Raw genomic sequence first — 12,658 nt, 5'->3', positions numbered from 1 at the left:
CTCTATATGAATGCATCTATATCATATATCTCATACATATCATACAACCTGACCACAGTCCGTACACTATGGCGGAACACAAAGTAGGAGCGAACCTCATAAACATAGAGCTTACCTCTTAGAGCTTTACAATTTGCTTACTTGAAGAACAAGCTACTTATCTTGATCCACGATAATCCAAACCTTCACAGTCCCTAGGTACCTAGAGAAGGAATCAAGACAAAAATCAATAAAATGTTGTAATGCCATGAAATTTACATAAGGCATACATCTTATTGCTCACTTTCGTTCACTCACATTATGCCAATTTACAAGTCAAGACCATGCCTTTACAAATTTCGTTTCATTTTCCATTTTATAATCATTAACGTTCCCTAAATTTACTAAGTAGCCACTTGAGAATTTTCAACATAATTCATGCAATTTTCCTTCATAAGGCCGTGGGTACTCATAAAGGGGACCAAGGCTTCTTTCAACAATTTTCACGCCATTTTCATTCTCCAACTCATAAATTTCAAATTCCAAACTAAATTATTTCTCACCAAAACATGCTCACAACTTTCAAGACTTAATTCACAAAATAAAACCATGAAAATAGAGATTTATTACCTCTAATCCCTTATACAAAGCCTAGAGAACAACCTCCAAGCAAAGCTCCACCAAAACTCCAATTTCTTCTCTTTGATGAGTAGTGATTCGCAAAAGAGGAAGGGAGAACTTTTTACACAAGCATTTTCAGCCTAAAATAAGTGGTGGGATGGATTCGTTAGATGATTTACTATAAATTTCATGTAATGGACTTAAGGATTTGGTTGAGTGTGGAGAGAGAAATCAAAGAAAAAAAAGAAAAGGAAACCTAGCATGAAAAAAAATGGAGACCGACGTACTGGGACGGAGAACAAATGAACAATGTCATTGTGTTTTAGAGTCAAATAGGTTAATATCTACACACCTCCATTCAATACCAAACTTTACCGAATGAACTAGAATATTTTTTCAGACATATTTTTAACTTTACTTTCACTTTTCGGATAACTTTGTTTACCCTCATTTTAACTACTTTTTCACCAAAGGTGACTTTATTTATTTTTCTTTATAATTATCCTTCCATATTAAATCCATAATTAAATGTGAGGGTCATTATAAATTACAAATCATTGTCTAACAAAAGATCAATCAAACATATAATATTTATGATACTAGTGTTTTAAGTTCAGTAAATGACATCTCTAACTATAAATCAAATCAAAATTCCCTGCATAATGCATAATCAAGATTATATTAGTGTTGTAGGTACATAATCTATGTAAGTTAATAAGCTACAAATCACTCAAATATTTCAAAAGAAAACAAATCATTTGTGTTTGAGAGTAAAAAAAAAAAAAAGACATTAATTTATGAAAATAAAATATTTTTTTTTATAAATCGCGCCGGGTCACCGGTTGAATCGACCAGATCACCGATTTTTACGAAAACCAGCCGAATCGCACCGAGTCACACTGGTTCTGTAACATGGCCGGTTCAATATGAAAATCGAACCGGTTACATGACCGGTTCACTGGTTTTCGGGTCGACCCAGTTTTTATAACATTGATTCAAACTCCACACCACGAACTCGTTTACAGTGACTTAAAAGTGGTCATTTATAAAATTAGGAAGTTAGTTCAATCTTAGCAAAAGGAAGTTAATATATTTCTATAATTTATAATTGTGATGATATGATAATGTGATATGATGATGATTCATTTATTATCGTTGATCAAGAAAAAAATTAATTTGTACTTGATAGTTAATATTTTAAATTAATCGCCTAGAACCAAGATAATTGAATTTTCCTAAAATGATTTCAGTAGCATGATGTATTATAGACAAGATCAATAAAATTCTAGTATTTGAAAGGGCTGATTTCATTAATATACATATACCTCTTGTAATTATTATAAATAAGTGTATATTTCCAAAAAAAAAAAGTGTTTTGTTGAAATAATAAAATTAATTTTGTTACTATCTTTCTTGGAATTTATGAAATTCTAACAGGAAATCATATTTACTAGTAATTTATGTATTTTTTATTTATTTTTTCGGTTTTCCAAAATGTCCCTACTTAATTGAATGAAATTAATCCCTTTGTGACGTAAAGCATAAAGGTTTTAGTCACTGCCCTATGTTGTTTTATTTAAGATTCCAACCAAAAACCTTTCAGCCTCAACCATTAGCTCCTTGGATGCAACTCGCTTACCAAATGTGGCATCCCTGGATGATCATAATCGATGTTTTTAACTTAAATGAAAAATAAATTTAAATTTAATGAATAAGATGTTTCTTGAAATGTAAGAGTTTGAGCTCATAAGAAAAAACATTTCCTACTTCAAATAAGGATTAATCTCACACTTAAAAGAGTACACACACACACACAAAAACCTGATTGAAGAAGGAAAAAAAAAAGCTTCACCTTGTTCTGAAACTTCCTTATTTTTTTAAACAAATTAATCGGGATTATTTTTTTTTTTTCAAGCTTGCATCATGAATAAGCCTAAATGGGGGCGTGGGGAACACGACTTAATATCAATGTTAAACGAACACATACATATAACAAGATGATTCGAACTAAAAGTGAAAAGGCTACACTGCATCCTATGTTCCTTATGATGTAAACATTGCAAGAGTCAATTCTGGCTGATTTTTCACCTTATCCTTAACCAAGAACTAAAATTTGCTACCTCTTTTCATTGTTCTCTACTTACCCCCATTTTTTTCATAATATTGAGGATCAACCTTGAAGGAACCTATTACATGTCTTCGGAAAACCCTAAAATGGCTAAAAGGACAGCTCAACAGTTGAACTGGATAGGGTATGTGGCCTTATCAGTGGCTGAATGAATTCACATTTACACTATCCTCTAGCAAAAACAAAATGTAAGACGAAAAATTAACAGCTGCAATACAATTTCATTAAACCAAATCCTCCAATGAAATGATAATTGAAGAATCTCAATAGTACATAGCAGAAGTAAGCTTTTGTAGTTACATGACACAGACTATTTTGTCCATCACAAAAATCTATTGCCATCCTGATTATAGTGTGTTGACCACCTTTGATCACGCCAGCGTAATTGATGACCGGGAATTCTTCCAGATGAAGGAATGTTGCTCTGAGAATTAGTCTGAGTAACTTGTGAGGCCCTTGTTGAAGAAGTTCTGATCTCTGTATAATACTGATGAACATCACGAGGGATTCTTGAAGATGATAAATTTGTTCTCCATCTAGCTGTACGATTAGCCTCCAGATCAAGGGATGATGATAAATTATTTCCCCTTCTACCTCCACTACTTCTCTCCGTTTGATGAGCTGAAGGTAAATTGGATCTCCATCTAGCTGATTGATTTGTCTGTGTATCATTTGATACCCACTGCATTGTTCCAGACCTTAAGTCATGTAAGGGCACTCTATGCCTTGAATTAAAGGACAAAGTAGCCATCCGGTTAACATCTTGAATAGAGGAAAAGATTTCAAACAAGAACAAGGACATCAAGCCAGCAAGACCCCCAGCCAAAATGATGTCTCTATTGTATTCTGAACCAGATCTTGCATGGATAGAGCTAACAAGATCTTCTAAGTCCCTTTCCTGTTCCATCCTTAACCAATCAGACCGTCGTGAGGGATCCACCTCTGACGGTCGAACATAAGGATGCTCAGACCTAGCATGCTTCCTGAGTTCTGGATATGTCCCCTGGAATTCACACGTCTCAGAAGAGCAATTCCTTGATTTAGAATTCATATAGCTACGAGCAGGCTCCAAAACCATATATCCATATATTTCTCCTCGGCAAAGAGGGCAGATGAGCTTTGGTTGCCGCTGGCTCCCACATTCAGAGGGGTACCGGGGCTCTGACTGAAATTCCCTACTACTGGAGCTTGTGCTTGTGAGAGGAATTTCTTGCAGTACTGCTGATGAGAGATGAGAAGCAAATGACTTACAAAACTGGTCAAGGCAGTTGGAGTGCCGGTAACTGGTATTGCACATATAAGAACGGCAACCTATCTCATGGGAAGAACATTTCAGAAGAACAGCATTATGAGGGGGTTCCATGCAAATAGGACACCTGGCGTCCTCCCATTCTTTCATTTCATCAACTGATCCCAATAAATTCATAGGTTTATGCCGTTCAACATTTTGGGAGCTGGAAGGATAAGGATATGATCTACTGCAATCAATAGATGGGGACTGCACTCTTCTAATTTTCGGCATTTTGAAATTCAAGATGTTGCTGCTTGAAACAAAATCTGCCGTATATCAAAACAACCCAAAAAAAAAAGGATTTAATAATGAAATACCAATTGTAATTCAATAATTAAAGTGTAACAAGTCAGAAATATTGATACAAAGACCCACCCTAAACATCATTAGAATTCTCTCTCTTTTTTCTTTTTTCTTTTTTTTTTTAGAATTCTCTCTCTTTATCTAAACACAATTTGTTTAGGAGAAAGAAGGAATAAATTCTTAAACCTATCCACAAATATTGAGGCTTTGAAGATTGCATCAACCTAGCAAAATTAGTTGGAACTAGAAAGGTGCAAGTTGAAACCAGCAATGACCATTAATCCAACAAAAAATATGGTAGCATGGTCTATCTGTTTCATTATAAAGAGCACTTCATAATCAAATCTATCACGTGAACACAATAAAACAGGATACCATGCTTACATGTTACACCTATGACAGTATAAATGACATTCATAACAAATAGAAATTTCAGAACATGAAAATAAACAGAGCATGATAGGCCATGAAACTAAACATTCTATAACAACTTTGGTTGGTTTCCTCTCTTAGAGGCTTTTCCTAGCCTGTACAATCTTTCTACCTTGCATGACTCTCACAAAATGTGTGTGTGTGTGTGTATATATATATATATATATAACAGGCACCCTTAGAGGATTTGGGGGTTTTAATATCTTAAGGTGAGAGGCACCTTACTAAAAGAAAACAGAAATTTTTTTGACTATTTTGCATTGATTCTTCATACAAACTAGTCCAGCATAATATTCACATTTCACATTATAAATAACAGATTATGACGTTCAACTTACAAAGCCCTAAGTTGCTTGCTGCTAAGAGTCCCAATTCCCAAAGACCAACAACTACTTATTATTATAGCATTCTTACTACTTTACCCCCTTAAGCATCACATTTAGCAAATTTGATGGCTGGTCTTTCAGAGCTTCTTCTCACTGTTATCTACTGATCCCTTCTAGCACCTTGTCTCGGTGCCTCAGGCAGGCCTTTTTGGTGCCTTTGACTAAACTAAGTAAATTATAACACCTTCTGCCTTTATTTGATTCTATAAATTTCTCACTTCTCAGCCAACTCAGATAGGAAAATTTGAACTTTGGATTCCTTGGGTGAGCTTCTCCGGTAAATCATTCTTTTAGCTTCTCACTCACTCTAGTTTCCTAACTATAAAAAGTTCATTCTTGACAAATACAGTTAGAAATCCAAAGATCTAAGCTCATGTTCTTTGTTTGCAGACAACCATACTTAATGGGATTAATACTACAAATAACTTGTTGCATTAAGCTCATACTCTTTCTCCTAATATGTATGTTATGTGCAGAAACAGCTAAAAAAATAAAACCATTAATAATACAAATAACTTGTTGCATTAACTAGGTGCATCCCTCTTTAGATGATTTGCTATGTAGTCTATATAGTATATAAGCAAGGATCAAAGATAAAATTTATGTGGGGGTGCTGTTTATGCAATAAGACTTTCTTGATGACTTTCTTTTCTTTTCTTTTCTTTTCACCAAGAGTTGTATTTTGCCGAATCAGTCTCTAATCCCTCCAAGAACAATCTAAAAACTCTACGCAGTGCTTCAAGATGCAAACTTCGTTGCAACTGATCTCTAATCAGCCAGTTCTAAAAGCAATATCATAAAAATCACAGAACACAACATCACACAGCAGAGCAACTTGTTTAGCAGAAAGCATAGAAACATTCGACAACGCAATTTACATACGCAGTATCACATCTAAAGTATGAATCTTGATCTTGAAAAACAAAGCAAAATAGGGGGAATTTGAGATATAGAGAAATAAAAAGAGGGCATAAATTAGGGTTTACCTGGTAAATGGCGTGTGAATATTGCAATGAGTATATCAAGATTAACGATAAACGGGATTTTAAATATAAAGACCAACGCCAAGAATCAAAGGCTCCAATTGCTTCTTCGATTTTAAATGAGCAAACATCTCAATCCTGGCAAAAAAAAATAAAAAATAAAATATTGTTGTTTTAATAAATAATTACAAAAATATAATTATTTTGAACTAAATCACGAATCTACTGCACTTGTTCACTCACGTCACCATTCACAAGTTAGGCATGACTCTCATGATGCATTCATGCTTTTTCTCTAGACGTGACTCATCTGGTGGTGACACATGGCATTAAAAAAAGCATAGAAATAGTTTAACCATAAAATTTCGGAAGACCATTAAATTTTGATTCTGTTATCCGAATCAGATAATTTTTTTTATTTCATATAACTTTTCGAGATCTAATATCTCATTTGACATATTTTATATCTAACAAACACAGTTTGAATTTGTAACAATGGTATTATAAAGAGCATTTAAATCCAAAAGCCTTCGAATTTTTTCTGAACTAAAATAACTTATAGAATTCTTTTTTTAATGATCTAAAATCAAACGAAATTATACACAAGCTAGACGTAGCAGACAAACAAAATAAAATATTACTATTTTAATAAATAATTATTTAAAATATAACTGTTTTGAACCAATTTACTGATCTATTGCATTCATTTATGACTAATTTAGACTTGACCATTCATGCTTAAGTTAAGCGTGACTCATCTAATATTGACACGTGTCATAAAAAAAATCAACAATTTAATCGTAAAACTTCAATCGGGTGTCCGAATTAGGTAACTTTTTTTATTCTACGTAACTTTTCGAGATTTACACAATGACATCTCATTTGACATATTTTATCTCTCAACACACAGTTCGAATTTGCAACAATGGTATTGTAAGAGCGTTTAAACCCAAAAGTCTTCGAGTTCTTTCCGAATCAACACCAAACACAGTTTTCTACCTGCTAGAATCTCTCTATCTCTATCTTATGGGCTGTATTCTTATCATTGTGAATTGAGACCTTATCTTTTAAGTCGTGGTCTGAAATTAAAGATGGCACCAAAGTGGGTTAGTCCATCTATAAATAAGGATACTTAATGTCATAGTAAAATATATATTTTCTACCAAGTGTTTGAAAAAAAAATAGTGTGAGAAAAGAAAGTGCCACAGTATAAAAGTGTGTGAGAGATTGGTGAGAATATAATGTGTGAGACCAAATGATGGTAGTTCAATTGGCACCAGAGAACTGAGCAGGTGGAGGTAATTCAATCCGGTAATTCAATCCTTCCCAGTACCGTCTTTGGGAGGGATTTAAAGTCTTAATTCCAAGACCCACCCCGAATCGAACCAGTCACGAAGCGATGAATCGATTGAAATATATCCAAAAAAAAAAGAATATAATGTGTGAAAGAGATTGGTGATAATTCTATGTTCCTTTTTTATATATACATGAATTCTATGTTCAAGTTGTATTAAAAAATGCAAAACTTTTGATGTATTGCATTAAAAATATATAAAAGTTTTTCTCCATGTTTTGTTTCTCTTAATTTCTTCATAACTACAATCGTAATTGCAAGTTTTTCATGGGATTCTAAATTTTTCTGATAGACTTTATGCTCTGAAACGTGAATTGATACGAGGGTTTGAGGTGAATATATCATAGAAGCTTAAGAATGCATTATTATAAAAATATATATGTGTGTGATGGTCCAGAAAAAACCCGTGATAAAAAACCACTATCAATTGGCTAAACTAAGCCAACTATACCAATGGGGTCTATGCAATTATAATTTGCGTGGAGCATTGAATTGGCTATAACTAACTGCAATGGGATAATTTACAGACCATATTCTGAAACTGGAGACAAAACACACTGGGACAATGAAAAAAGACCACAAAGTACCCAGAAAATTAAACTAAGAAATAACTTTGGGGAACCTAAGAAATCAAAGAATACGCGCCACAAAATGAGATTGCCACATGTCAAAAAGAAATTTCATTTTCATCGTAATCAAAACATAAATCTTGACCCGTCTACAACACGGGCTATCTAATCTTACTATTTGAGTTTCAACAGAAAGATTAATCTGAATCAAGCAATGCGAAGAAAAATATTGTTAAACTGCTGTAAAGTTCTCCGTAAAACAACAACCCTGCCACGAGGAGTCGTGCATTGATATTTTACTTCTTCTTTTTTTAATATAAACAAGTTATATTTGAGTTACACTTTCGAAGAAAATTTGTAACTTGAGTTATATGATTTACAAAATATTTTTTCATTGTTAAAAGTCATTACATAGTTTTTCTAATTTTGTCACGCATTTACTTCTATAACAAAAGAAAAATATTTCATTCCTGCCTCATGAAAACATTTTGTTATTTTGCAAGTCACCGTGTTGGCCATTCATAAAAGTGTTTTGAAACTTGGACAACTTATCCATCTTTCTTTAAATATATATACCATTCCCACCCGAATATTTTTAAGAACTTGAACCGTGTAAGATTATGATTATGCCTCCTATTGCCTTGTTGCAATTTCCGATAGTAAACAGAGGTGTTGTGTGAGAAAAACATAGAAGAGAATGAATATGATGATTGACGTGGTGGTTGCTTGATAACATCATTTTACACGTACTAATGCTATGATAGTGTCATGCACAACATGGCTCTAATGCGAGAACATTTTCTATACTACTATCGTACCCAACATTTTCTATACTACTGTTGTACGATAGTTATTCAAAATTAAATTATAAATTATATATGGCGGAGAATACATAAAAATATTATTAAAGTTTTTTTTTTCTCTATCAGTTTCTCTTCACGAAACATGATAATTAGCTGACGTAGAGCACTTCTATAGATGCATTGTACGTACAACTTTAGTATTATAGGTTTTTTCCTCTAATAATGCGAAGGCCAACGAGGCAAGACCAATTTGAACAGTGAGTCAAATTTTAAAAAGAAAAATTACCAAGTGGAATAAAAACTTCCTGGTGTCATTTAACATCTGAAGGTTCTGGCACTTTTTTCAACTAAATTGCTGAAAAATCGAAGATTTATGAGGTCTTTTAGCACTTTAGAGAGACATTTTTTTTTCTATAAAATACTTGGAAGTCCAAACATGCCCTTGGCTGCATTTCAAGAAATGTTTATTAGACTTAAATTTCACTGGAAGCAGGACAGTTTAAACTTACATGAGGATCGTTTTAAACCTACAATATATGAGTATATATTTGAACCCAGGAATCTGAAGTAACTTTTGAGTTCAGTAAACTTGTTACATGGAGGAAGGTTGAATGTTTTCCTTTGTGTTGAGAGGGCATATAGACCCTAAAAGAATTTTACAATTTTCATCCTACATTATACGTGAGTGAAAAAAGAATGCCTATGTGAATCTTAATGGAAAGAATAACAAAAAAATCATATATTTGTTACCTATTGACACAAATGAATAAATTAATGGGGAATCCTGTTCACTCATGACATACGAATAACTGGTATCACTGATGTTCCTCTGATCAATGGGGAGAATTCTGATCTTGAATTGAGCTCGTCTCTTTGAGACATACTTTTATTTTCAACTTGTGGTTCAGTTGTTGTGTCCCCACATAAACTTGCTAGAGATGAAACACTAGAGCTCAACCCAGTGGTGGTTCTAGGAGCAAAGGATGATTTAGAGCGAGATCCACTTCTTGGTGACAGATTAACTTGCTCCAAAGCTCGGAACTGAAGTTCGCAAGGATAGTCGCGCACACAGCCAATGCGCGGTCCAGCACCAGTTGTCCATTTGCAAGACAACTGCTTCCCTAGTTGATATGATTTCAGTTCTTTATGTGAGTTGATTCTTTTAAGTATTGACTCTTGTGGAATGGTTTCTATGTCATTGTCATCAGAGAAGTTTTCCTTTGGAATTGTGTGATCTAAATCTGATACATATGCTTGTGCTATTTCTTGACCAGGAGATTCCCTTTGGAAACTCGCACAATTTTGCCCTGCACCTCCTTTCTCATTTTCTAGTCCTTCAAACACTTGACCCCTTTTTGGTATTTCAAGATTTGTCAGTTCTCTTTCAAGCATATGCAATTGCCTTGTGCTAGGTGCCATCAATGCAGAAGCCGTTTTTGTTTCTATCAAATTGGCCTTCTTTGCAACTAGGTCTTGGACAATGGTCTCTTCAGTCTCTAAGCCACTCATGTTCTCAGTGAAGTCCTCTTCAGATGAGTCGCTTCTAAGATGACTACTGCTTCTCAGTGAACGTGATTCATCAATCTCATCAACTGGAGCCATCTGCATATAGCAAAATGATTTTCCTCAGAATATATTCTTTCACATCTTGTAATTACATATCTAAACCATTACAAAATAATGTAAAGCCTTTGTTTTAATTTTTCATACCTTGACATCTGAAAGGTTCACATTGTTCTCCTGAAGGAATGAAATGAATTCCTTAAAATTCTGTTCTGTCGGACGATAGTGGCCACTGTGAGGCCAAACTGCCTGTTGAAAAAAAACAACAAAATCATTTTTAACTAAGCACATAATATAAATTTTTTAAACAAATAGCTACTTATGGTAATAGGAATCCAGCAAAAGATTAGTAAATTTATGAGCCTTCTGCCAGATTTATACCTTCAAGCTACCATAATCAACCACTAGTCTCCCAGCAGAAGATGTAGCTCCTCCAGCCAAGAAGCTAGAATGCTGAAATGAACCTTTAGACTTCTTGCCAACATACAATGTCTTAGATGTACTAAGGACAAAAATCCATTTGGAATGTGCATCTTCTTCTCCAGTAGTATGAAGGAGCTCACCAGATTGCTTGTAGAAGAACTTTCCATCTTCCACAACTACTTCATAAGGCAACCTTTCCATCTGGAGGAAAGAAGAATGAGAATAGTTAATAAAAGTTTAAAACAAAGATACCTCACATAAATATGTCTAAGAAAAGGATGTTCACATAATTTGAGGAAGGAAACCTTACCGGACCCAGATATTTAATACACTGTTGTTGAAGCTTAGAACGAGGGCACTTCTCAAGAACTACTTCCCTTCCTTCTCCTATATCCAGCCTGCATGCATTTTCAAAGAAGAAGCTTAATTTCAAACTCTGGTGATTTAAGATCTATACAAAACAGTAGCATAAGTTGTAACTCAGAAAATTTTTTTGCAAAGAATATTACCAGTAGAAGAAGGGTTCTCTGCTCTGACACTGAAGCCATTTATCATAATAGAAGTGGAGATTATGTCCATAGCGATGGCGTGGGTCAATCTATTACACAATAAAAACATTTCAGTAAGTAATAATTGATGAATGACAGATAGATCAATTTATAAGTAGATAAAGAACTAGCTCAGTCGTGTTTGACTAACCGCTTCAAGCCAATGCTGCAGAGCAAGCTTTTGTGCTTTGTCATCTTTTGATAAACCTTTTCCAACCTGCAATGACAAAGAGAAGTTCAATTCAGTTTATTACAGCTTGAAAATTTGAACTTAAAAGGTTAGAGCTTAGGGAGAACTTTATTGAAGGTATTAATCAGTAAACACCATCACCCTTCCAAAAAAATAAATAAAACTTCCAAAGCAGAATAATGTTAAAAGTACCTTAGCAGCTCTAGTTCTAGCTCTAGACCAACGTGAAATGGCAGTTTCATGTTTCTCAATGTCAAAGAAAGATATAGAGCTGCGTTTGAGTTCAGCAAAATCTAAGAGCTTCCACCTATTTATAAAATCAAAGATCAAACAAACACATGTGAGAAACGGACCAAGTTTTGTAAAGAATGGAAAAGGTTATAAGACTAATAAATAAGTACCAGCTTTGTTCAACAAGAATTGCACAATCTGCTAGCTTTCTTCTTGTACGGAAGCTCTTGTATACTTTCTGCAATTTAAGTGCAGCAATGTGTTTGGGGCTGTTTGGATTCAAAAGTGCTGATTGGATCGTTTCCACTTGACATTCTGAATTAAAAGACTGATCATCCATTTCTTTGCACTTTTTGCTAATCCTTGAGAGCTGTGTGTCAAATGAAAGGGTATCGGTTGAGATAATGTTATCAACATCTTTTCTTTTGAAGCTCACAGATGCCTTTATTGTCATCTTCCCAGAACCTAGAGATTTAAGGATGGTGGGTTCTAAAACTTCATTTTTGAAACTGACTGATCGTACTGGGGTATTGTTTTCATCATTGCCAAAGTTGATGGATTTTACAACCATAGAGTCTAGGCCATCTTCCACATCATTGTACTTGGCAAATGGACATGTAAAGGAAATCCCCATATGACAACAACACCAATCTGCAGAAACTTATGCTTGCCGTGGTCCTGAAAATTGCAAAGTCAACATTAAAGTACAACGAGATGATGCATTTTTCATGTGTCAAAGTGGATGGAATAACTACATACCAAAGCTATTAACATTAATAATATAAAATCCGAATGTAACACAGCCCCGAGAACTGAGTTTGAGAGCATACTCACATCACACTCACACAAATCCT

General features: G+C 34.2%; 2 protein-coding genes across 2 annotated transcripts; both read right to left on the bottom strand.

Moving 5' to 3' along the window:
• Positions 1–2,970: 2,970 nt before the first annotated feature.
• On the bottom strand, positions 2,971–6,141 carry LOC133300566 (uncharacterized). Its single transcript, XM_061500127.1, has 2 exons — positions 6,127–6,141; positions 2,971–4,285 (listed from the first exon to the last, which is right to left on the bottom strand). Exon 2 carries the CDS (start codon positions 4,248–4,250, stop codon positions 3,051–3,053), a length of 1,200 nt encoding a protein of 399 aa, XP_061356111.1. The 5' UTR covers positions 4,251–4,285; positions 6,127–6,141; the 3' UTR covers positions 2,971–3,050.
• Positions 6,142–9,641: 3,500 nt separating this feature from the next.
• Positions 9,642–12,438, bottom strand: LOC133300560 (IQ domain-containing protein IQM2). The gene is made up of 8 exons (XM_061500119.1): positions 11,975–12,438; positions 11,766–11,880; positions 11,535–11,600; positions 11,345–11,433; positions 11,146–11,233; positions 10,794–11,036; positions 10,560–10,661; positions 9,642–10,451 (listed from the first exon to the last, which is right to left on the bottom strand). The coding sequence occupies exons 1-8, from the start codon at positions 12,436–12,438 to the stop codon at positions 9,642–9,644; spliced, it is 1,977 nt and encodes a 658-aa protein (XP_061356103.1).
• Positions 12,439–12,658: the final 220 nt, after the last annotated feature.

The sequence above is a fragment of the Gastrolobium bilobum genome, unplaced genomic scaffold, assembly GCF_033153095.1.
Source record: "Gastrolobium bilobum isolate Gb01-03AN ecotype WA unplaced genomic scaffold, APGP_CSIRO_Gbil_v1 utg22006, whole genome shotgun sequence".
Taxonomy (NCBI): Eukaryota; Viridiplantae; Streptophyta; class Magnoliopsida; order Fabales; family Fabaceae; genus Gastrolobium; species Gastrolobium bilobum.
This window is presented reverse-complemented; position numbering and strand designations above follow the sequence as displayed.

Bases quoted from the DNA above. Each gene is read 5' to 3' on its own strand.
- LOC133300566 (XM_061500127.1), bottom strand. From the start codon at position 4,250: ATGCCGAAAATTAGAAGAGTGCAGTCCCCATCTATTGATTGCAGTAGA.
- LOC133300560 (XM_061500119.1), bottom strand. From the start codon at position 12,438: ATGGGGATTTCCTTTACATGTCCATTTGCCAAGTACAATGATGTGGAA. The intron at 11,881-11,974 runs GTACTTATTTAT...TTTTATAAATAG, and splicing joins ATTCTTGTTGAACAAAGCTG to GTGGAAGCTCTTAGATTTTG. The intron at 10,662-10,793 runs GTATAAATCTGG...TTTTTTCAACAG, and splicing joins TTGATTATGGTAGCTTGAAG to GCAGTTTGGCCTCACAGTGG.